General features: G+C 36.3%; 1 protein-coding gene across 1 annotated transcript in view; it reads right to left on the reverse strand.

Annotated features, from left to right (window-relative positions):
• The window catches only part of LOC117329509 (protein Fe65 homolog), a 178566-nt gene that overhangs the window by 138212 nt on the left and 14006 nt on the right, over positions 1–26348 (reverse strand). Inside the window, exons 2-3 of the mRNA XM_033887475.1 lie at positions 13531–13649; positions 9035–9175 (exon numbers count right to left, since the gene is read on the reverse strand). Of these exons, the coding sequence (XP_033743366.1) occupies positions 9035–9056 (22 nt within the window). The 5' untranslated portion in view covers positions 9057–9175; positions 13531–13649. The remainder of the gene's footprint in view (positions 1–9034; positions 9176–13530; positions 13650–26348) is intronic.

Consider the following 26348-nt stretch of genomic DNA (forward strand, 5'->3'; position numbering starts at 1 on the left):
CAGTACACTTTTAGTCAGTACACTATAAGTCAGTACACTTTAAATCAGTACACTTTTAGTCAGTACACTATAAGTCAGTACACTTTAAATCAGTACACTTTTAGTCAGTACTCTTAGTCAGTACACTTTAAGTCAGTACACTTTAAGTCAGTTCACTTTAAGTCAGTACACTTTAAGTCAGTACACTTTTAGTCAGTACACTTTTAGTCAGTACACTTTTAGTCAGTACACTTTAGTCAGTTCACTTTTAATCAGTACACTTTTAATAAGTATACACTTTTAGTCAGGACACTTTTAGTCAGTACACTATAAATCAGTACACTTTTAGTCAGTACACTATAAGTCAGTACACTTTAAATCAGTACACTTTTAGTCAGTACACTATAAATCAGTACACTTTTAGTCAGTCCACTTTTAGTCAGTCCACTTTTAGTCAGTACACTTTAAGTCAGTACACTTTTAGTCAGTACACTTTAAATCAGTACACTTTTAGTCAGTACACTTTTAGTCAGTACACTTTTAGTCAGTACACTTTAAATCAGTACACTTTTAGTCAGTACACTTTTAGTCAGTGCACTTTTAGTCAGTACACTATAAGTCAGTACACTTTTAATCAGTACACTTTTAATAAGTATACACTTTTAGTCAGGACACTTTTAGTCAGTACACTATAAATCAGTACACTTTTAGTCAGTACACTATAAGTCAGTACACTTTAAATCAGTACACTTTTAGTCAGTACACTATAAATCAGTACACTTTTAGTCAGTACACTTTTAGTCAGGACACTTTTAGTCAATACACTATTAGAGTACACTTTAAGTCAGTACACTATAAGTCAGTACACTTTAAATCAGTACACTTTTAGTCAGTACACTTTTAGTCAGTACACTTTTAGTCAGTACACTATAAGTCAGTACACTTTAAATCAGTACACTTTTAGTCAGTCCACTTTTAGTCAGTCCACTTATAGTCAGTTCACATTATGTCAGCACTTTTAGTCAGTACAGTATTAGTCGCTACCCTTTAAGTCGGTATACTTTAAGTCTGTGTATACACTTTTAGTCACTACACTCTTAGTCCATACACTCCTAGTCAGTACACTTTTAGTCACTATACACTTTTAGTCAGTACACTTTAAGTCAGTACACTTTTAGTCAGTACACTTTTAGTCAGTACCTTTTTCGGTACACTTCTAGTCGATACCCTATAAGTCGGTATACTTTAAGTCTGTGTATACACTCTAAGTCCATACACTCCTAGTCAGTACACTTTTAGTCACTTTTGGTCCATATACTTTTACTCAGTTCACTTTTAGTCAGTACACTTATTTAGTCGCTACACTTTCAATCTTTAGCCCTGAATGACTGCCCAACATTTCTGACTTTTATAAGAAAATAAATTCTAGAGTCAGAACTTTTACAATAATTTTGAAACAAAAAGCACATTCATAACAATGTATCTCAAGACAAAGGTTCATTCAAGATGCATGTCTTGGGATGCATGCCAAGTAGTAAATCGTTTCTTGTAGTACATAAAATTCTAAAATAACATTGACATGACTATTGGGGACTGGTCTATGTTTCCTATATGTTCAGAATGGTAATAAAACACAGGCTGATGTTTTACATCAAGTGCTGACTATAGCGTTGAGCGATATTATTAAAAGACTGGTTTATTGTGATATTCCCACTGTATATGTCACCAGAGAAAACTATCTATGTATAACATGTAGTAAAACTAAGCAAACCAACTCCAGAGATATAAATTTGTAGATATTGTCTTGGACAACCATAAACTGGAGTAAAACAATCAACTCAGCTTGAATAATATAGCATGGTTTTAACAAGAAGTTAGTATAACAGAAAGGTAAATTGGTACCACAGAATGGTAAATTGGTACCACAGAATGGTAAATTGGAATCAGAATGGTAAATTGGTGTCACAAAATGGTAAATTGGAATCAGAATGGTAAATTAGTATCACAGAATAGTAAATTGATATCACAGAATGGTAAATTGATGTCACAGAATGGTAAATTGGTATCACAGAATGGTAAATTGGTATCACAGAATGGTAAAATGGTATCACAGAATGGTAAATTGACATCACAGAATGGTAGATTGGTATCACAGAATGGTGAATTGATGTCACATAATGGTAGATTGGTGTCACAGAATGGTAAATTGATGTCACAGAATGGTAGATTGGTATAACTGAATGGTAAATTGGTATCACAGAATGGTAGATTGGTATCACAGAATGGTAAATTGGTGTAACAGAAAGGTAAATTGGTATCACAGAATAGTAAATTGGTATCACAGAATAGTAAATTGACATCACAGAAAGGTAAATTGATGTCACAGAATGGTAAATTGATGTTACAGAATGGTAAATTGATGTCACAGAATGGTAAATTGGTATCACAGAATGGTGAATTGATGTTACAGAATGGTAGATTGGTGTCACAGAATGGTAAATTGGTATAACAGAATGGTAAATTGGTATCACAGAATGGTAAATTGACATCACAGAACGGTAAATTGATGTCACAGAATGGTAAATTGATATCACAGAATGGTAAATTGGTATCACAGAATGGTGAATTGATGTTACAGAATGGTAGATTGGTGTCACAGAATGGTAAATTGGTATAACAGAATGGTAAATTGGTATCACAGAATGGTAAATTGATGTCATAGAATGGTAAATTGGTAACACAGAATGGTAAATTGGTATCACATTGGTAAATTGGTGTCACAGAATGGTAAATTGATGTCACAGAATGGTAAATTGGTACCACAAAATGGTAAATTGGTATCACAAAATGGTAAATTGGTATCACAAAATGGTAAATTGGTACCACAGAATGGTAAATTGGTATCACAGAATGGTAAATTGGTATCACAAAATGGTAAATTGGTATCACAAAATGGTAAATTGGTATCACAGAATGGTAAATTGATGTCACAGAATGGTAAATTGGTGTCACAGAATGGTAAATTGATATCACAGACCTGGTAGATTGGTATAACAGAATGGTAAATTGGTATCACATAATGTTAAATTGGTATCAGACAACGGTAAAGTGGTATCACAAAATGGTAAATTGATATCACAGAATGGTAAATTGACATCACAGAATGGTAAATTAGTGTCACAGAAAGGTAAATTGACATCACAGAAAGGTAAATTGGTATCACAGAATGGTAAATTGGTATCACAGAATGAAAAATTGGTGTCACAGAATGATAAATTGGTGTAACAGAAAGGTAAATTGGTGTCACAGAATGGTAAATTGGTATCACAAAATAGTAAATTGGTATCACAGAATGGTAAATTGACATCACAGAATGGTAAATTGGTGTCACAAAATGGTAAATTGATATCACAGAATGGTAAATTGGTGTAACAGAATGCTGAATTGGTGTAACAGAAAGGTAAACTGGTGTAACAGAATGCTGAATTGGTATCACAGAATGGTAAATTAGATTTAACTTTCTTCATCGCTGCAGGGCTTCATAGATATTCAGCATCCCTGACATACATGAAACCATGCAAGGTACTTAAAGGCTAAAACATTATTTATAAACGTTTTGAGACAAAGGTTAAAGGTCAAAGAGGTTGTAATGTTATCATTTTCGTAAAACACAGTCCGTTCCCATGGTATATAAACATATATAATTTTTTTTTAACACATCAAATATATAATGCCTATAGATGAAATTGTAGCAGAGATCTGCTCCAGGATCTCAGGGACATGACAAATACATGGCACAATTATATAATTTCATTATAATCAGACATTGGCTGGCTGGCCATGGCCCAGGTCCCATTTCAAATTCCTGTGATCTGTCGTACCTCTATATCTGTCATGTAACTACATGGTCTGAGGGGGTGCTGCTCAAATGGGAAAGTGTGGAGCATCGTATAGTCCTACTGTAATGGGAAAGCCAGGAGCATCGTGTAGTCCTGCCATAATTGGAGAGTGAATTAGAGCACTGTATATATAGTCATACTGTAACGCATCTTCGCTAGCCAAGGCTTCTGATTACGTTACACTACACGAACCCTTGGCGGATATAGGCGTGTTCAAACCGTCGCGCCCTGGAATCCCAGGGCACCCAATCAAATCGCGTTTTACGTTCAGGCTTGGTTTCGCAGTAAACAAAAATTGCGGCACCCAGTACAGAGCTACAATGTCGACTTATGTCATGGCATTTTACCTATATACAGAGACAAACTATCTTTAGGGAAACATTCGCAGTGTTTGATCAATCTATTTAAGTCATTGATCACATATCTCATCAAAATTACACAAGCCTCCATGTGTGTTTGTAAACATCTCAGATGAAGTAAATCGGTAACGCTCGTTTTGATTGGTCGAAAATTCCATGCGTAAAGAGTGGTAATTTTGAATCTCCGCTAGAGGGCCAGAACTGACGCCTATATCCGCCAAGGGTTCGTGTAGTGTAACGTAATCAGAAGCCTTGGCTAGCGAAGATGACTGTAACGGGAAAGCAAGGAGGATTGTGCATGTATAGCCTTGCCATAATGGGAAAGAGAGGAGCATTGTATACTAGTTCTGTCATATGGGGGAGAAATGCCTAAATAGAACGAAGTTATACCCTGCTAACAACAGCAACCACCAAAATTATGTTACATTTGGAAAAATTTTGCAGAAAATACCAAAGCTACATACGGACTATACAATTAGTCTAAGCTAGGAATGCCATTACAGAAGGTAAAATTTACACCTGTTTTATAAAGCGCAAGTGTTACAACTAGTTATCGCACAAACTTCCCAAATGTCTATATTCTTCTTTGTGTAACGATATACAAAGTTCAGTGTGTGGACCTATAAAAGATGATTTATGCGTTTTTAAAAGAAATGTGAGCCTGGAAAGTTGAAACTGTGATATATTCTTCAATATCTGTCAAGTCAAACCTAATTATATACAGTACGTATCAATTCCTGTGAGACCAGTCTACAAGTCGTACAATACCAATATACAGGATGTTTCGGATGCTGGGAACTCATCTTTTATACATCTGATTGAAAACAAAGCACTGTCATAAAGCATTTACTCAAGTTTAATCAATGAAATGTCTTTCTGATTTTGAAAGAATGATATCCCAACTTTCTGAGACCTGTAATGAATCACAGACCACATGGTATATTTTTAAGATCAGAGTAAACCATCTTCATCATCAATGGTGTCAGTATCAAGTGACTCTGGCAGATCACAAGTCGATAAAACCAACAAACAATTATGGTCTGAAGTTGTAGGACCATAGTTTAAGTTTATCTTACAAAAAAATAATAATATTGAAATACAGTGGAACTTCGTTAACTCGAACTCGGATAACTCGAATACCCCGCTTAACTCGAAGTACCTCGCCAGTCCCGGCCGAATTCTCTCTTTATCTTAGTAAAAAAAACCTCGGATAATTCGAATTCGGATAACTCGAAAAACTCGGATAATACGAAGTAAAAATTTGGTCCCAACAATAAAAATCCTACTTGAAATGTTCGAATAACTCGAAGTATAATTTTCGTCGATCGGTGGCAAACGCCGACATTTTTTAAGAGCTAAATTCCGTTTGTAATACTGAACATATCGGCACTACTAACCTACATGATATTATAAGTGTTTCATAAATTCATAAAAGAAATTGTCGGTTGAATCTTATAACAACAAGTCTTGGTGATAAAAAGTACTGCTTTACTTACATCAGGTAATTTCCCAAGGCGGTCGCCGATATCAGTACACACGATAGTCAACAACTCATCTACCCGTTCGCTCAAGCGGAACTAATCTCTGACACACCGGTAGATCTACCCGGCTGATGTTTTTACAGGTGTAGAAATGACACAGTCACCGGCGCCTATTAAATCTTTAAACTGCTGAAACAATAGCGTAATTACTGCCGAGGTGTTCAGAGTACAACTGTAACGGTCAGTGCTGTCTATTAAATCGGATAAAACGCCAACTCAGTTACAGTAACATTTAATACGCACATGCGCAGCCCAACTTCCGGTGCTTATGGCGTGGTTATCAATAAAAAGTAAGTAGGCCGATCAAACAGTATTTTATATATGTCCAATAAAAGGTAATGGTTCTGTTACGTTTTGTATGCAATCTGTGTTAAACTTAAACGGTTATTTGTTTTGACATTAATAACTTGTTATTTTGTCGAATTCCGTTTTATCGTTTACCTTTTGCAAACATGACTTGCACATCAGATCGTTATTGAAATGACTAAGTGAAAGAAACTTTATCGTGACTGTATATCAGCAAAACTACACCAAATAACAAGTGACATAACGAAACATTACATATATATTTACATGTATTGACCAGTCTTCACACTAAACTGATGAGCGACAGAGCGAAGTTATAATGATTATATAATGTTGACAAATATTGACCAAACTTTTCACCAAAAACGATAACTCGCTTAATTCGAACACTCGGATAACTCGAAGTTTTTTCGTGGTCCCGTCGACTTCGAGTTAACGAAGTTCCACTGTATGTTAATAAAATAATAATATTGCTTATCACTATTTTACAGTCTAATAATTATTATGCAATTTGTGCAAATAAATTTTGGTCTGAAGTTTACACGTATCAAATGTTATCTTATATTAATATGTCCGAAAATATTTAGCATGATATTTCAAACTGATGATACAGAATTTAATAATTCTAGACATTAAATGGCTTTTCATAATTTTGCCAAAACACATGCAAGACTGGTTAAAATATCACTTAACACAAGTATTTGTTCTCTATAATTCTATATTTCTTACTCAAAGGATGTTATGATGTTTTGAGAATTTCCCCAGGTATCGGAATGAGAGGTTTAAAACAGTTTCTTTGATAAAAGTAAGAGACAACCATGAAGTAACATAACTCTCTGACCGTAACTTGGTATCAAACAATTAGCTTTGGTAAAGCATAGTGACATTTGGTTGATTTTATTTAACGTCCTATTAATAGCCAGGGTCATTTAAGGACGTGCCAGGTTTTGGAGGTGGAGGAAAGCCGGAGCACCCGGAGAAAAACCACCAACCTACAGTCAGTACCTGGCAACTGCCCACATGGGATTCAAACTCAATTGTGACAACCAAAGGAAAATTACACTCAGCAAAATGAAGAATGATTTTCTGTGTGTGGTTCCATTTATAGTAACGATGACCTAGATATTGACTTGACCACTTTGAATTACAAAATCTTTCAGACATCATGCACTTTACTATTTGTTTATAATTTGGTGGAGTCAACCTAGGACAATCAACTTTGGTATTTCCACAACGATTTTTTTTCTACATGAGGTATGTGATTCTATTTATAGTAACAGTGACCTGATGACTTTGAATTTTGAACTATTTTCAGGTTTCTTGGACCTTATGGTATACAGTACAGCTCAGTGACAAATTAGTAGAGTGATGATATGGGGTTTTGATACATCTGTTTGATAGTCTCCTTCCAAATCTTATTAATGTAATAAATTGATGATCCCACATTACTGATAATTGAAGGTAATTAATTTGTGTGTCAGGAAGTAATTAGTTTAACCAAAATCCATATCCACCAAAAGGAAGAATTCATTATATCAATAAAAATGTCTCAATTTTCATGAATCCCACAGCTAACCGTGGGATTAAAGATGGATGTAACATATAGCCGTCTCGTTGGATTTCTGCAGATGCCCTAAGTAGCTGGAAATTTGCATAACTGAGACATTTCTATTGATATGATTATTTCAATTTCACAACAATCTTGATATAAACATCAAGGTATGTTTAATTTCAGATAAGGTGAACTTTATATCGATGTTCATATCAGTTCCTATACTGTAAGCTAACAAGGCTTCTTCACATGAACCTAATCACAAAATTTGAAATGTATCTGGAAATGTTTATGTACAGTCTGGCTGTGGAATCCCAAGAGTTTTGTCCTCACTCACCGACAGAAATCAATAACCCATATCGCAAAAGGAATAATAATTTTACCAGCTGTATTTTGAAATTTAAAATGCATATTTACACTTCTAGATGCATACAAATCTACACGACTCATGAGACCAACTATTCGTTTGAACAAATGCTGTTGGCAAAGCAAGCTCTCCTGAAAATTTTGCGTGCCAAGTTTCGTAATTATCTGCATGTCGGAGCACAGGAAATTGAAGATTGTGTTGCTTCTTAAGGCAGGTCTGGGAGATGTGATCACTTACTGTAATCCGATAACAAGGGACGTACCATCAGGCTGAAATCCTACAGTCAACTATCTCAATGATTCTCCTTTGAATAATGTCTGCTAATTTGCTCTTTAGCCTAAGTGATCACAACAAACCCATTTTCCTTTTATTCCCTGCATAATGTCCCCTAGAATTAGGGGGAAACCCCTTTTTTCTAGGATCTGGAAAAAACCTTTTTCGGTTTTTGAAAATATACCAGATCAGAATAGATATCTGTTTAGGTATCACTTGTATGCTTACTTATAGAAGTAATTAATCCATATTTACATGTTAAATTGATTTATTTCATATTCATGATATATGAAACTATTAAACAAAAGTCACATTTATAGCATTCTGAACACCAGTACTTGAATATGATGCTATTTTTGTATTTGTCAATGTCATTATCTGATGTTGGTCAGCTGACAAAGATTACTGGAGAGCTGCTCTGTCTATCTCATTTTATTGACCACACACACAAATTAAAACCTAGGATTTCAATACCCTTTTAACTAAATAACTGATGGCTATATTGCTAGAACATAGTTTATCGAGCAAAGGTTTTTATTTGCTTTGCTGATATGAAGACAAATTATGACACATATATTCCATGACTACAGACTGAAAACTATTATGACAGAACCTGTTCCACATCTTCTCGAAACATTTTGAATCACCAAGTTTTGGCTCAACAGCACTGAAAATCAAATTATATTATACTGAGTCATCATTGAGTTTGGCTCTATAGACATCACTGAAAGTAAATGAAGTAAGAATATGTTACTCACTGTTCTGGGGAGAGGTGGCCATGGCTAAAACTGGTGGGCGTGTCACTTTTGGCGTAGGTCAGCAGTTAATTGGCGTGGCAAAAGGCTGCGGTTCAATCCTGGAGCTCAAGGTAGTCAAGCATCTTACCCTGGTCCAACTGTCTAACGAAAATGATCCACAGTTTACTATAGATTGTTATACATTAGGAACAAAATTCATAAACAAAATTCATAATTTTTCAAACAGTGCAATCAATCTATATCTAAATTGAAAGTAACATTGACCAAAATATCACTTCTTGTGAAAACTCTTCCAAGGTGTTTATTTCATTGTTTACATATTTGTTTTTCTTGCATTCTTCCCCATATTCCCGTTTCCACTATACCTGTATGTAACTGTCTTTGCTATGTTGAAATATCAGTGTGTCTGTGACATAACCATTTAGGTTATTGAAAACAACTGTCATTGATCTTACCTTCAGCTACTTACCTAATCACTGACTTAACCTTGGATCCCTTCTTAGCTTTAAAGTATCCCTATAAGGTAAACCCTATCTGATCAGGATCAGGGGTATTATCAGAAACCCCTCACCTTAATCACAGAGGTTAAACAAACAGTCCAAAAGGTCCTAATCTTTTAATACTGGATGATTGTCTAACAATAGAATTCCTCAGACAGCAGATTATATATAGCATCGTGTAAGTTAAAGAGTCACTTTACAGAAGACACATACTTCTGGATTGTAACAGCCTCTCTTTTATAATTATGTATAATAAACCCACACTTCTGGACTATGTGAGAGTCTCTCTTTAATGACCCCATACTTCTGGGTTGTGGAGCCTCACTTTAGTGAGCCCTGCATACTTCTTGGCTGTAAAGCCTCAGTTTAACAACCATTATACTTCTGGGCTGTAGAGCCTCACTTTCATGAACCCCCTACTCTTGGCTGTAGAGTTTCAATTTATGACCCCATACTTCTGGGTTGTAGAGCCTCAATTTAGTGAACCTGTATTTCTGGGTTGTAGAGCCTCACTTTAGTGAGCCCTGCATACTTCTTGGCTGTAAAGCCTCAGTTTAACAACCATTATACTTCTGGGCTGTAGAGCCTCACTTTCATGAACCCCTATTCTTGGCTGTAGAGTTTCAATTTATGACCCCATACTTCTGGGTTGTAGAGCCTCACTTTAGTGAACCTGTATTTCGTGGGTGTAGAGCCTCACTTAGATGAACCCATACTTCTTGGCTGTACAGCCTCAGTTCAACAACCAATACTTCTGGGTTGCAGAGCCTCTGACTTTAGAGAACCTTACTTCTGGGCTGTAGAGCCTCACTTTAATTAACCCCTACTCTTGGCTGTAGCGTTTCAATTTATGACCCCATACTTCTGGGTTGTAGAGTCTCACTTTAATGACCCGATACTTTTGGGCTGTAGAGCCTCATTTTAATGACCCGATACTTTTGGGCTGTAGAGCCTCATTTTAATGACCCCATACTTTTGGGCTGTAGAGCCTCATTTTAATGAGCCCATACTTTTGGGCTATAGAGCCTCATTTAATGACCCCATATACTTCTGGAGAGCCTCACTTTAATGACCCTATACTTCTGAGCTGCAGAGCCTCATTTTAATATATAATGAACCCATACATTAACCATTTTCCCTGTAGCGCCCAGGTTTGATGAACTAAATGTCTGCAAAGCCTCACCTTGTCAAAGTTACATGTTGCTGCATGTATGTTATCTATGATCAATACCTGAACATTCCTGGTATATATGAATCTGTCTGAGTCCAAAGCATTGTTCTACATACAGACAAAATGCAAGGAAATCAGAAAGTTCTTAATAAAGGAATACCATGCATATGTCTGCTCATAACAGGATCGGAGATCAATAGTAAAGATCTATATGGTAATCAAATTATTAGGGATGTATCTAAAACAAAGCTGGCTAAATAGAATGTCAGGGAGCTAGGTTCTCGGGGAATAGTCGTTTAGCCTGAGGGGAGATGATCATGACCAACCAATTGAGGATTGGGACCATAATCGGTCAAAAATTTTCCATGAATTCTGTGGAATTTCCACAGAAATGATGCTACAGGCTCTGTGGAATTTTTCATCGCACATTACTGGAAATGATTTCCATGTAATTTCCACCCTTCTAGCCAGAGTCTGAAGCCAAAATATTGAAATCAAATGCATTTGTACATGTGATGCTAACACTTTCAGGATAATCTATCCCAAGCTTCTCGGGACCTATGGCAAAGGAATGGGCTGGAACAGCAGCCCAGGCTCAAGAGAATCTTAATGGTTCTTAATTCAACATAGACCTATTAGATACATGTACAGACATCTCAACAAAACATGTAGGCTTAATACTTTCTGATCTATAACCAACATAACAGCAACGGATTACTATATTAGTTTACAAAATCCTTAAGCTCCTTTTTTTTGCCAATTTCATCAACTGAAGTGCTAATTAAACCTACATGATGTATATAAGTGTATGGGATATAAGTACAGCGAACCTCAGATTCTTAGTGACCCAATTAGGTTTTCGTACTTTTGTAGACAGAAACCACCACGGAAATAAATTGACATCTTACTTTCCTTCATGTCCATGCAACATAAATATAAAGTGCAAGAGTATAGAATAGGTATCAATTAATTTTCCAGACGGTAACAACCACAACAAGAGTTGGTGAAGCTGTATAGGTGTACTCAAAATAGACCTGACATAGATCAGTAACGGAAAGTCAGGGATCATCTGTTTAATTATTTTATAGGGCTTGTTTTTGAATCCCCACACAAAGTTAGCATTGACTCTAGGCTTTGAAAAGATTTGTTTTACTGATGTCACCTATATAAATATAAAGGCAATAGGCCGGCATAATACAGGTAATTTCACCTTTATACAGGTGTATAACGTAACTGGCATCTCTATACAGGCTGTACATGTAATGTCACCTATATATGTGTCAAGGTAAGGCATAATACAGGTAATGTCACCTTTATACAGGTGTATACTGGTAATGTCACTTTTATACAGGTGTATACAGGTAATGTCACCTTTATACAGGTGTATACAGGTAATGTCACCTTTATACAGGTGTATACAGGTAATGTCACTTTTATACAGGTGTATACTGGTAATATCACTTATACAGGTGTATACTGGTAATGTCAACTTTATACAGGTGTATACAAGTAATGTCACCTTTATACAGGTATATATAAGTAATGTCACCTTTATACAAGTGTTTATAAGTAATGTCACCTTTATACAGGTGTATACAGGTACAGTCACCTTTATACAGGTGTATACATGTAATGTCACCTTTATACAGGTGTATACAGGTAATGTCACCTTTATACAGGTGTATACAGGTAATGTCACATTTATACAGATGTATACAGGTAATGTCACCTTTATACAGATGTATACAGGTACAGTCACCTTTATACAGATGTATACAGGTAATGTCACCTTTATACAGGTGTATACATGTAATGTCACCTTTATACAGGTGTATACAGGTACAGTCACCTTTATACAGGTGTATACAGGTAATGTCACCTTTATACAGATGTATACAGGTAATGTCACTTTTATACAGGTGTATACAGGTAATGTCACCTTTATACAGGTGTATACAGGTACAGTCACCTTTATACAGGTGTATACAGGTAATGTCACCTTTATACAGGTGTATACAGGTAATGTCACCTTTTATACAGGTGTATACAGGTAAGTCACCTTTATACAGGTGTATATAGGTACAGTCACCTTTATACAGGTGTATACAGGTAATGTCACCTTTATACAGGTGTATACAGGTAATGTCACATTTATACAGGTGTATACAGGTACAGTCACTTTTATACAGGTGTATACAGGTAATGTCATCTTTATACAGGTGTATACAGGTAATGTCACCTTTATACAGGTGTATACAGGTACAGTCACCTTTATACAGGTGTATACAGGTACAGTCACTTTTATACAGGTGTATACAGGTAATGTCAACTTTATACAGGTGTATACATGTAATGTCACCTTTATACAGGTGTATACAGGTAATGTCACCTTTATACAGGTGTATACAGGTAATGTCACCTTTATACAGGTGTATACATGTAATGTCACCTTTATACAGGTGTATACATGTATTGTCACCTTTATACAGGTGTATACAGGTACAGTCACCTTTATACAGGTGTATACAGGTAATGTCACCTTTATACAGGTGTATACATGTAATGTCAACTTTATACAGGTGTATACTGGTAATGTCACCTTTATACAGGTTATATCATCTTTATACAGGTAATGTCACCTTTATACAGGTTATATCATCTTTATATATGTCTAGGTATAGGTGTATACAGGTAATGTCACTTCTGTACATGTCTAGGTACACATGTACCCAGGATATGTAACCTAACAATGTCACAGTTACACAGGTTCAGGGGTAAGACTGTTTTGTAGCTGATCAGGGTAGGTCAGAAAACATCATACTTACTGGAAACAATATATAATCTGGGATAATCCACACAAAACTCTATCCAAGATGGCGGTCGGTGAGTGATGTCGGCTGCTGGTCAGGACAATCAATAGATCAGGTTCACAGATCTTCCTTATCTGAAATCAAAAGAAGATGAAAATAAACCTTATTGGGTTGTGCTGATGTCAACCAACACAGAATGTTTAGCCAAACCAAGACAAATTGATCAATTTGAGAGCCTGGTCCCAGAATATGTCCATTACATGTCACACCACAGACAGAACAGCCCAGTCTATGTAACTATGGTAGTGTTACAGAGGGAAGCAGCCATCACATGCCTACAGAGTAGACTTACAGATATGCAGGTTCATAATTTTGTTGTCAAAGCACAATAATTTATAGTCAAACTTTTATATCAACTCTGATAATTGAAGATCCTGTTAAACTTGAAGTAACACTGGTAACTGTAAAAGTCTGAATTTTGGCGAAAAATCTGAGTTTTAAAATACATATCTGAATTTCAGCCGAAAAGTCTTAGTTTTTCAGATATACATTTTATATTCTGATAAGTTGGGGGGAACTCAGATAAGTATTATGAAATTCCGATTTGCATGCTGGAATTCAGATATGTTGGGTAAAATTCAGATGTTTTCTTATTTGTGCCCTCGGGCACCCCTTCTTGCCGGCGAGAGCAGCACGGGGTTTCCTTTACCTTTACCTGTGCTGTTATAAATCATCCGCGTGCGACTCGCGATCGGTCGGTCACCAATTCAATCATACATCGGTCGCTGTAAACTTCAACATTACGGCCGGTAAAGTGTTTTAATTTGTGCTTATCTTCGTCTGTTTTTAGTGTAATGGTCAGTGTCGTTGTTCCGTGTGTGTTTGATACTTTTCTACCTCCGATAACAAAAGATCTGACTGCACGGTGCGGTGATGCAATCGGACCGACGACGTTTTGTACAAGGGCATATCACAATCGACAACCAATATCTCTTATTTCCAATTGGTATCTAAGCTTAATTAAAATGATATTCTCAATAAATCTGTTCACGTGTTGTGATCTGTTGAAACAGTCGGTTCGTAACGTAAGTAGCCGCCCATATGTACAGTACTGTGCAGTGTGTAATTAATAAAAATCGTGTGTTGACACCGATATTCACACTGTTATAGACCTAATATTAACTATATATGCGCTGATCAGCATATATCTAACGTAAAAACGGACCCAAACCCACATTGTATCTTTATTTTTGTGTGTATTTTTCACCCGTTCGATAACTTGTTGTCACATGACTAGTTATACGTCTGGCCGAACACAGCGCCAGCAGGCGGTCTATTTTAAGACCGATCAAAAGGCATACTTACGCAGTGTGTCGCCGTAAGTATCGTGTTCCCTTTGACATTTTCATAATTGTCTCAGGGAGCAGGTTCGTTATATCATAATTGTGTTTACGTTAATATAACACTATTGCCATTTTCTTGTTTCAGGTGTCCGAGAACTGAAAACATCAAACCAACTTTCTTACCAGTTGCCTTTCCTGTATCTAGCCCTGGCGATTCTGACCATCTTTGTTCAGTTCAAACACACTCTTAGAATTTGATCATTTTTAAATAATTTGATATGTGCATCGTGTAAAATTTTGACAAATTTCTTGATATACTGGGACGTATATTCTAAATAAATGGTATACGTAAATATTATACCGACACATATAATGTATCATGCTAATTTTCTGAATAGAACTTGCATGTGTATCGTTTATCGTAATGTTAATACTTTTGTGAAATGAAACAGGACCGGATGTATTGTTAATCGGGATAACTTTCTATTAATAATTGGCCGTATTTTACCATATTGGGTCACATTTTGATAATTCATTAAGCAGAACAGGACGAAGCGCACAGCGTACGACTATTAGCTTATTTCTCTTATATATTTATATAACAGGATATGTGTTGCATAACATTTTGACAATTTTCTTCATATACAACAATTTGATAAAGCTCCACATGCTAACGATGTAATGTAATTGGTCTCTAGGCCAATATAAAGGAAGGAAAACCAAAAGATTATTTTATGTAATGATTCGTCGATGCACAGGACTTAGAATATGCCGGTCAAGCTGATGTCCATCTTCCTCAAAACCATTCTTGAAGTGGAAATATTTATCAATTGATGACCAGCAAGAGGGCGTCTTCGTCATTTCGTCAGCTGAAAGACCGTAAGGTCGTAATACAGCGGACGTAACACCTGTTAAGTAAGTAAGTAGAGCGAGTGGAAGCAGTCAATGCAAATTCTGGCAACTTGCAACCACATTACTGTATGATATCAACTGCACATGCATCATTTAAACCAGCTATTTGACAACTTCGTTAAAGCTGAAATAAATGCATCTTCCAAATCCGAAAATAATTAAGGAACAACTTAACCAAATGTTGGTATTTTTTTGTGAGTAGAGTAAACCACATCTGTATAGATTTACGGATACGAGTCGGAATGGGTACGTGTCGTCTGATAAATTAGTCGTATGGGATTTGAATATACAATAGGTTTTTGAATGCCTTTATTTATCACCGTTAGTTGTTACGTCAGTTGTTCCACGGACTTTTGATTAGATACGTGTCCGTAATAGAACATAAAACATCAGAAACACAAATTAACTTACCGAACTTGTTGAATTATTATAGTGTTCCATTTTGCAAGTATTATATGATCGATGTCGCAAATGTCCACTTTTTTATTAGTGTGAAGGGCTTTCGTCCTAGGGGCTAATGTCCCGGGGGCTAATGTCAAGTGCGGGCTTTTATCCGTACCCCGTTTGTGTACATAGCAGGGAGCGGTAAAACGGCTGTAAAACGTCAACATTGAATCGTCTGATATATGTGAAAATATCCCGTTTCACAAATGATGTAAAACTAACAAAAATATGTTATTTTCGTGGTTATATAAATAACTTGCTGCAGTTACGAAAGCGCCAACGCTATCAAAAATTACATTTACATCAGGTCAGAAAAGAATGTCTACCGGACGTACCTGACACTTGCACATGGAAAAAGAAAAGGTTAGAATTATTACTTCAATGCATGTGCTCATGTGTTCACATACTTTTTAACATGTAATTACATAATCATAAATACATGAAACTTTGATGTAACGAATATAAAAATACACTCTCCAATCATCGTTGTTTATCAGCCGTTCCACGGTTGAACCTGTATATATATGATTTTGTGAATTATGTTAAATAATATGTCTGTAAACTGATGAGCTAATTCGCTCAAAGTCCTAAAGAACTTGAACTGGATGTACCTGACACCTGCACAAGGCTAATGTGGCCACCCGTGGATAGCGCTTTGACAGGTAGGTAGAGTACCTTTCTAAAGGACGCCTCAAGTCCGTTTGATCTGATTCGAGTACAGGTAAGGGACATAGCTTGGAGCAATCAGATAATCAAGATGCTTATTGATTAAACACAGCAGTTGTTATTGATGATACGCAGGTGAGTTAAGCAGCTCGATATCAGCATCTCGTTTTCTTCTTATGTAACATTGATCAAAATATATAATCCACACATGCATATACATGACCCCTCCCCAGGTCCTAGATTTCGTTTGTCGATAATTAACAGTCGATTCAATTTACGTTAAAACATACTATTTTCAGTCAGGAGTATGGAATTTGCCACCCGACATTGTCACTTCTAACCGCTGGCCTCAGGTTTGGCGGAGTTTTGTGGGGACTGTGGAGAAAAACAGAAACATTTGCTTCATAGCAAACTTTTTATTTGGCTATTTACTTATATCATTTGTACACCACCTAAGATGTTTTCTAATTAATTACAAACTACAATAGGCGAATTAATAATCGACCGAAGAGTTCATAAACATAAGCAACAATAATGTTCCGTTGTTTATCTACTAAACTTGTCAAGACAGAGACGCGTTATCTGATATTCACGTCTCGGGTCCAGGTAAATTCGTGCAAAATACAAGTCTTCATACACGCACTCTTTCTTATTCCATCACTGTCCCTAAAAAAAATAAAAGATAATACTAAATACTGTTTAATCACTTAACAGTTCGCATTTATCTTAAGTATTTATCTCGGTTAAATACTTACTGTAGATTATCGTAACGAATGTTTGATCAAAGTATTACAATGGGTCCTTGCTACGGGAATCCACGATACATCCTTAATTTGTACCGGTTTGGTATCGGTCGTCAATCCATAATTCGTTTTACCAATTTTGCGAACTTTATTGTTAAGGTGAGGAGTTTTCATAAGCAAAACGTTCATGTACTAGATCATTGTTTCAAATATGGTGTGGTCACTGCCCTAGTCAGTTACAACACACAACCTCTGCCAGTCCAGATGACACTGATTACAGGTCAATTATCTTGTTCACTGGACCGTTGAGAAGTCGGCGTGCCATCGACAATGTCGCGGTGTCGAGTTCTACAATAATATAAATATAGGGTATAGGCAGGAACTCATTACACACCCATGACATAGGAATGCATATTTAAACAAATTTCAAGACCATGAGCTGTGACAAGACTACTATATTCTGTATGTATCCTGGAATCCTTCATACTGTGTTGCTTTTGGAAATGAATTGAATTACGTAATATCCTATCTCGAAGGTAAAATACAGAAGAGTCCTTGTTGAGCTACGGGGAGAAATGGGTACTTGCTGTGGCGACATCCCATAGGGAATGGAGACCCATATTTTATCGACTAAATCAGTATCCCAGGGTTAAGATGAAATGTTCGTTCATGTATTGTATGAATAAAAAGATAATCTACACGTAACGTTTCGGATTTTATTAGAAGATTTGACATCGGTAAAATGATTCCGGCTATGATTTTATGAGTTTAACTTTATGAGGGTCGGGAGTAAAACACGTAAAATGAAAGCAAAATGACGCTTATAAATCCAGATACATTTAGAAAATTATATAAAAAAAAAAAAAACGTTAAACAATTTATACGTCCCATTCTATTTAGAAAATTATATAAAAAAAAAACAACGTTACACAATGTATACGTCCCATTCTATTTAGAAAATTATCGAAATGTTGCAGGATATATCAAGAACAAAATCTACATGGCACACCATTTACGTCTGTCCAATTATCTTAAGAAAATAATCAAATTTTCACCACTCTCTACCCTCGATTATATTAAAAATACAAAAACAAAAACAAAACAAAAAAAACGCCCCGCTATAAATCACGAAGAATTATCAAAATGTTGCCGACATATATTCGTACCGATACATTAAGAAACTTTGATGCTCGAGTTACGATATATACGTGCGATTCAGAAAATTATCGAAATATTTTTCCGCGATCTAAAATATATATTTAAATGTGTATCTCTGTTGTATTCGGCAAAGTATAAAACATATTGTACGACATACATGTCGTGAAATGAGTCCTGATATGCCCCATTATTTTATAAGCAGAAACGTATATAAAGGTCACATGTATGCGATATATACGTCTACGTATTTAGGAAATTATTAAAATGCTACAGGGTAAATATATCAAATAATGTTAACGGATATAGGTATACAGTATATATCAAAATCAATAAATAGCAAGCATCGTTCAGGCCAGGCACAAAGAAGAAAACTGCAACTGGTTAGAAATTTGGTCTTATTTTTCTGCAACCGTATTACAGCCATGGGATACCTGAAACAAGAATATAGTAACTGTGTTATATATACGTCAAAACAAATATACGATTAAGTTGTTCACAAAGACTAACATTTTCCAATCTCGCCAAATAATCATTAACAAAACGATGGTTCTGTAAGAAATATAAAGGACAGCAGCGACACTTACGGTAGGTGATTCTGTTTGTGCTGGTAGCCCATGACAGACGTACGGCTTTTGATCGGTCCTAAAATAGACCGCCTGCTGGCGCTGCGTACGGCCAGACGTATGACTATCATGCGATCACAAGCCATCGAAAGTGTGCGAACAATTTATACACAGTACCCACCTAGTAATGTTGATTTGGGTCCGATTTTTCGTCAAGTGCACATAAATAATGTTTGGTTTATAACAGTGTGAATATCGGTATCAACACACGATTTTTATTAATTACACACTGCACAGTACTGTACATATGGGCGGCTACTTACGTTACGAACCGACTGTTTCAACAGATCACAACACGTGAACAGATTTATTGAGAATATCATTTTAATTAAGCTTAGATACCAATTGGAAATAAGAGATATTGGTTGTCGATTGTGATATGCCCTTGTACAAAACGTCGTCGGTCCGATTGCATCACCGCACCGTGCAGTCAGATCTTTTGTTATCGGAGGTAGAAAAGTATCAAACACACACGGAACAACGACACTGACCATTACACTAAAAACAGACGAAGATAAGCACAAATTAAAACACTTTACCGGCCGTAATGTTGAAGTTTACAGCGACCGATGTATGATTGAATTGGTGACCGACCGATCGCGAGTCGCACGCGGATGATTTATAACAGCACAGGTAAAGGTAAGCTGGTGCCGGTGGACCATGAACACCGGCTCCGCGGGAGGTGTGAAACCCCGTGCTGCTCTCGCCGGCAAGAAGGGGTGCCCGAGGGCACAAATAAGAAAACATCTGAATTTTACCCAACATATCTGAATTCCAGCATGCAAATCGGAATTTCATAATACTTATCTGAGTTCCCCCCAACTTATCAGAATATAAAATGTATATCTGAAAAACTAAGACTTTTCGGCTGAAATTCAGATATGTATTTTAAAACTCAGATTTTTCGCCAAAATTCAGACTTTTACAGTTACCAGTGTAACTAAAACTGCAAGCCATACATATATACAGTCAAACCTGCCTTAGCGACCACCTGAATTAAACGACTTCCTTTCATATGAGACCGTATTTTTTCCTCCCAATGTTATTTACTCTACTAGTGACCTGAATTAAGCGACTACCTATCAGACACGACTAACGACCATCATATCTGTGTCCCAAATGCTGAAAAGCAACCTTTTTCAGCGACTTTCTGAGTTTTAAAACGGAAGCAGTGAGAAGTCATAATCAAGAAGAAACCGGGCGAACTTGTCTGCTTTTGAAGATTAACAAATACTTCAGCAATGCATGAAATGTCTTATTCTGCCTCATAAAATGTATTGAATTCATTATCTTTGCCCTGATAACACCCAAAAGCGAACGAAAGTACATTGTACTTTACTTCTCAAAAAGGAGATGGGATATGGCGAAAAGACATCCTAGCCATTCAGACGATTTTCACGAAATTTTGAGGGATAGAAATACAAAAATTTGCTTAGGAAGTATGAAAAAGAGTGCATAAACAGTCAACTTACTGTTAAACTGATAATTTATGTTCTTTTTGAGACATTAGAACAGATATTTACCAGTTGAAAACGTCTCAATCGTGATGAAGGAAATGCAGTTACGTGACTAATAATCCAGTCGAAAGTCCGGACCAGGAATTCAGGAATGCGCTTTTTTTTTTAAATGTATCATGCACTGGAAATAATCAAATTAGCCATTCAAACTCTTTGATTATTTTTTTTATTACTATTTTAAATTAACAAGAGATCCCAGAGGGATCTTGGCGCCCACCATTGAATGATCTTTATAGGTTCCATGTCAGATTGATCTTTTCTCTACTTTTCCCTTCTTCTAAGTCTTACTAATCTGTGTAAATTCAGAAACAGCCCTCTAGATCTAGTACTTTTCAAACAAGGGGAACCTATATATAAAATTTAAGATTTAGCGATAATGGCTGTCTGTCGGCCATGTTGTTTTCCGATTGGTCCCAAAATGCAATACCAGGGACCAAGGGGAACCTACATATGAAATTTGAGAAAGATCCCTTCAGTACCTTCTGTACAATAGCGATAACAAACTTCAATTTTCAAAATACAAGATGGCTGCCTGTCAGCCAGGTTGTTTTCTGACTGGTCTCAAAATCCAATATGTATAACTAGACACAGAGGGCAACCTACAAATGAAATTCAGAAAGATCCTTTCAGCAATTTCTGATAAATAGCGATAACAATCTTCAATTGTCAAAATCCAAGATGGCTGCCTGTCGGCCATGTTGTTTTTCGATTGGTCTCAAAATGCAATATGCATAACTAGGCACCAAGAGGAACCTACATATGAAATTTGAGAAAGATCCCTTCAGTACTTTCTGAGAAATAGCGATAACAAACTTCAATTGTCAAAATCCAAGATGACTGCCTGTCGGCCATGTTGTTTTCCGAATAGTCTCAAAATGCAATATGCATAACTAGGCACAGAGGGGAACCTACATATGAAATTTCAGAAAGATCCCTTCAGTACTTTCTGAGAAATAGCGATAACAAACTTCAATTTTCAAAATCCTAGATGGCTGCCTGTCAGCCATGTTGTTTTCAGATTAGTCTCAAAATGCAATATGCATAACTAGGCACCGAGGGAAACCTACATATGAAATTTCAGAAAGATCCCTTCATAAGTATCTGAGAAATAGCGATAACAAACTTCAATTGTCAAAATCCAAGATGGCTGCCTGTCGGCCATGTTGTTTTCCAATTGGTCTCAAAACGCAATATGCATAACTAGGCACCAAGAGGAACCTTTATATGAAATTTCAGAAAGATCCCTTCATAAGTTTCTGAGAAATAGCGATAACAAACTTCAATTGTCAAAATCCAAGATGGCTGCCTGTCGGCCATGTTGTTTTCCGATTGGTCTCAAAATGCAATATGCATAACTAAGCACCAAGGGGAATCTACATATGAAATTTGAGAAAGATCCCTTCAGTACTTTCTCAGAAATAGCGATAACAAACTTCAATTGTCAAAATCCAAGATGGCTGCCTGTCGGCCATGTTGTTTTCCGATTGGTCTCAAAATGCAATATGCATAACTAGGCACCAAGGGGAATCTACATATGAAATTTGAGAAAGATCCCTTCAGTACTTTCTCAGAAATAGCGATAACAAACTTCAATTGTCAAAATCCAAGATGGCTGCCTGTCGGCCATGTTGTTTTCCGATTGGTCTCAAAATGCAATATGCATAACTAAGCACCAAGGGAAGCCTACATATGAAATTTGAGAAAGATCCCTTCAGTACTTTCTCAGAAATAGCGATAACAAACTTCAATTATCAAAATCCAAGATGGCTGCCTGTCGGCCATGTTGTTTTCCGATTGGTCTCAAAATGCAATATGCATAACTAGGCACCAAGGGAAGCCTACATATGAAATTTGAGAAAGATCCCTTCAGTACTTTCTCAGAAATAGCGATAACAAACTTCAATTGTCAAAATCCAAGATGGCTGCCTGTCGGCCATGTTGTTTTCCGATTGGTCTCAAAATGCAATATGCATAACTAGGCACCAAGGGGAACCCACATATGAAATTTGGGAAAGATCCCTTCAGTACTCTCTGAGGATTAGCGATAACAAGAATTGTTTACGGACGGACGGACGGACGGACGGACGGACGACGGACCACGGACGCAGGGCGATTTGAATAGCCCACCATCTGATGATGGTGGGCTAAAAAAGTAAAATAAATTTTATATATGTGGCAGAATAATTATGAGCTTTACTTTTCGGGTCATTTTCTTTGAACCTGGATTAAGAGACCACCTGTCATATGTGAACTTTTTTTATTGACTCCCTTTAATTGGAAGGTCACATATGACAGGTTTGACCTGTATATATATTATATTGAAGCAGTTGCTAGTTGGACCAAATAATTCCATGAAAGTCAAATACAGTGCATTATCTTTTAATATTTGAGGAAAAAATGGGCAAGTGAATATGATTGTACTATACAACATCTCCTTCATTAATCAATGACATCATACCATTTGCCAAATTTAAATAAAACTGATCTAAGGTCTGAATGAGCTATATGGGTCTTTATACCAAAAGCCTTGCATATTGACCTTATTACCATGATAGGCAAAAATTTTGCCAAAAAAAAGCATGCAAACATTTGACAAGATGTATCCAACCAGATGAGTTCTTTTGGTTACCATGGCAACCAAATGACATCCAATGTTTCTGGAAAATAATACCATTGTATTTGCCTTCCTTCAAACCAATTTACAGCTAGATTGGACAATATCTCAATTTTAACCAATCAGAATTCTTCATTATGTTTCCATCATATCGATAGTAACAGATCTGAAAACATTGGAAGTAACAAGTTTAATTGAATTACAGCCTTTGATAAGCTACACCACAAAAACAAAGTTTGGATAAAGTTGACATTTAAGTAGTTCAGACAAGGTCTGTCTCATCTTATTCTTTTGGTTATTGTGATGTTAACCAAATTTCATTTATTCTTGTGGAAAATAGAACCATCGTATTTAATTTACTACGCATCCCTGAAAAAAACCTTATACATGCATGTATACCAATTTTCAGTTTAATCAACAATATCTCAATTTTGACCAATCAGAAGCTTTAATTATGTTTCCTGATAGAAAGATATCTTGGAAATTGATGTGTCAAATTATAGGCATGGATAAATTCAGTTACAATAAGTGACTAAGATCGGTAAAATTGGTCCAAGAAGTGATGAGCTGTGGGCCATTATACAAAGTCTACGTATACTTTGTGTTGTTGATGCAACAGTAAGGATTTGAATTTCCTTTTGTAGTTGTTTGTTGATATATATGTTATATGTGTACACTTCACATCCATGTTTGTACATGTATATACATAGCGATCCAGGTATTCATACCATCTAATAGCTATAGGCAATTCATTACATATGATCATGTCAGGGTATCAGGCCGCCCATCACTGCGCCACTGGAACATTCTTTTTAAGAACTTGGATGTGGCGCAGTGGTATAAGTTGCAGGTATTTCTGGCTAGGCCATTATAAATTAAGTCCAGGTCAGGGCACAAGTCATAAAATTGTCAATGTCAGATATTTAATCATTAGCATATGTGTTGTTGATATGAAGGTTCTGATGGTAAAGATTCGAATTAACTGTCGTAGTTGTACTGTACACGTGTTGACTATATATACAATGTACTTTTCAAAAGTGTTTATATTGTGCATATTGCAATAAACACTGAGTCTGTAGTATCAATGGCTTCAGAGACATAATAAAAGTTATACACATTATCTTAATTCAGGAACAAATGTAACAATTAATCAACACAAATGCATCTGACCTAATGATTTGGTCATTCCAAAGGCTATACATTTGAATGTACAAGAATTTGACCCATGACCTAGCTGAGACTTAAGCTTGTTGTCATGTCCCCTGGGACATCTAATAAGCCAAGAAAACATTTGACCTTTGACCTAAATTTAAGATACACACTGGTGTACATGTGTGGCACATACAAATACCGTATACTGTCAATGAAGTCAAATGTAAATCTGTACCGGTATATGTATAATTAAAAAGTCAACATTATTCAGAGGGTAAATGATGTCAACCATGCAGGAACAGTTTGATGAAAGTTGGTACATGTTTCAAAACAAATATATATATATTAGAAAGCCTTGATTTGTTTATATGATGACTTAGACATGATATTGGCAATGAACCAGACAAAATGAGGTTTCCAGCATCATAACCAACAGTTTATGAATCAACAAGGATTCCCTGAGTCACGATGAATAATTCAAACTGCCCTGCTGCCAAGGGACACTCTGTCACTTACACATGACCACTCCTCGTAGTAGCAGTAAGTACCATGAAGTTTCGAAGATTTAAATTCTAATTAAACAATGGCAAAACATGGAGAATGTTTAATAAGAGAGGTGTCCCACCACTATCACTAGCCCACCACCTCTGGATCACGAGGTTGAAACCTATGTGGGACAGTTGCATGGTACACAGATCATAGACAGGTGGGTTTTCTCCGGGTACTCCGGCTTTCCTCTACCTCCAAAACCTGGCACGTCCTTAAATGACCCTGGCTGTTATTAGGACGTTGAACCAATAATACAAGGGAATGAGAAGCATCTATTTCCTTTTGATTTTTACTACAGTATGTAACTTATTTTTCGCATGGGATTCATTTTCGCATTAATATGCAAGGAGAGTCAATCACGAATTCAAATCCCTCACAATTATTTGCACAAAAATAACAATTCTTGATTGAATCAGTATTGATACTGTTGTATCAGGACTTGCTTTTATGGACATTTTCGTTGTTTTTATTTTTTATATATCACATCGATCATGTTACCACAAACAAATCTGCCAAACTTTGGTTTGTTTTTGTTTAACGTCCTATTAACAGCCAGGGTCATTTAAGGATGTGCCAGGTTTTGGAGGTGGAGGAAAGCCGGAGTACCCGGAGAAAAACCACCGGCCTACGGTCAGTACCTGGCAACTGCCCCACGTAGGTTTCGAACTCGCAACCCAGAGGTGGAGGGCTAGTGATAAAGTGTCAGGGCACCTTAACCACTCGGCCACCGCAGCCCCTACCACAAACAAATCTGCTAAACACATTATCTTTTAATTCACATATCTTTAGAACTCAACCCCAAATTGCTGACAAAATGCATGGTCATACATATATACATGAACAGGCATAGGTCATGCATCAAAGGTTGAAGGTCAAGCATGTGTGCCACAATATATAGAGTTGAAAAATACTGATGTGATTCTTGTGTTGGAAAGGTGCTCCAATGTTTAAAATAACAGTTAATAGCATGTAAAATATTATTTTTTATTATTAAATTTCAAAATAAGCAGTAGTAAATATATGAAAACTGACAGATGTTACTGCTGAGATGACTACAGCTACTTGATATGAAGTAATTAATATAATTACATTTCTAAATGCAATATTAAAAA

The sequence above is a fragment of the Pecten maximus genome, chromosome 6 (genome assembly GCF_902652985.1).
Source record: "Pecten maximus chromosome 6, xPecMax1.1, whole genome shotgun sequence".
Lineage (NCBI taxonomy): Eukaryota > Metazoa > Mollusca > Bivalvia > Pectinida > Pectinidae > Pecten > Pecten maximus.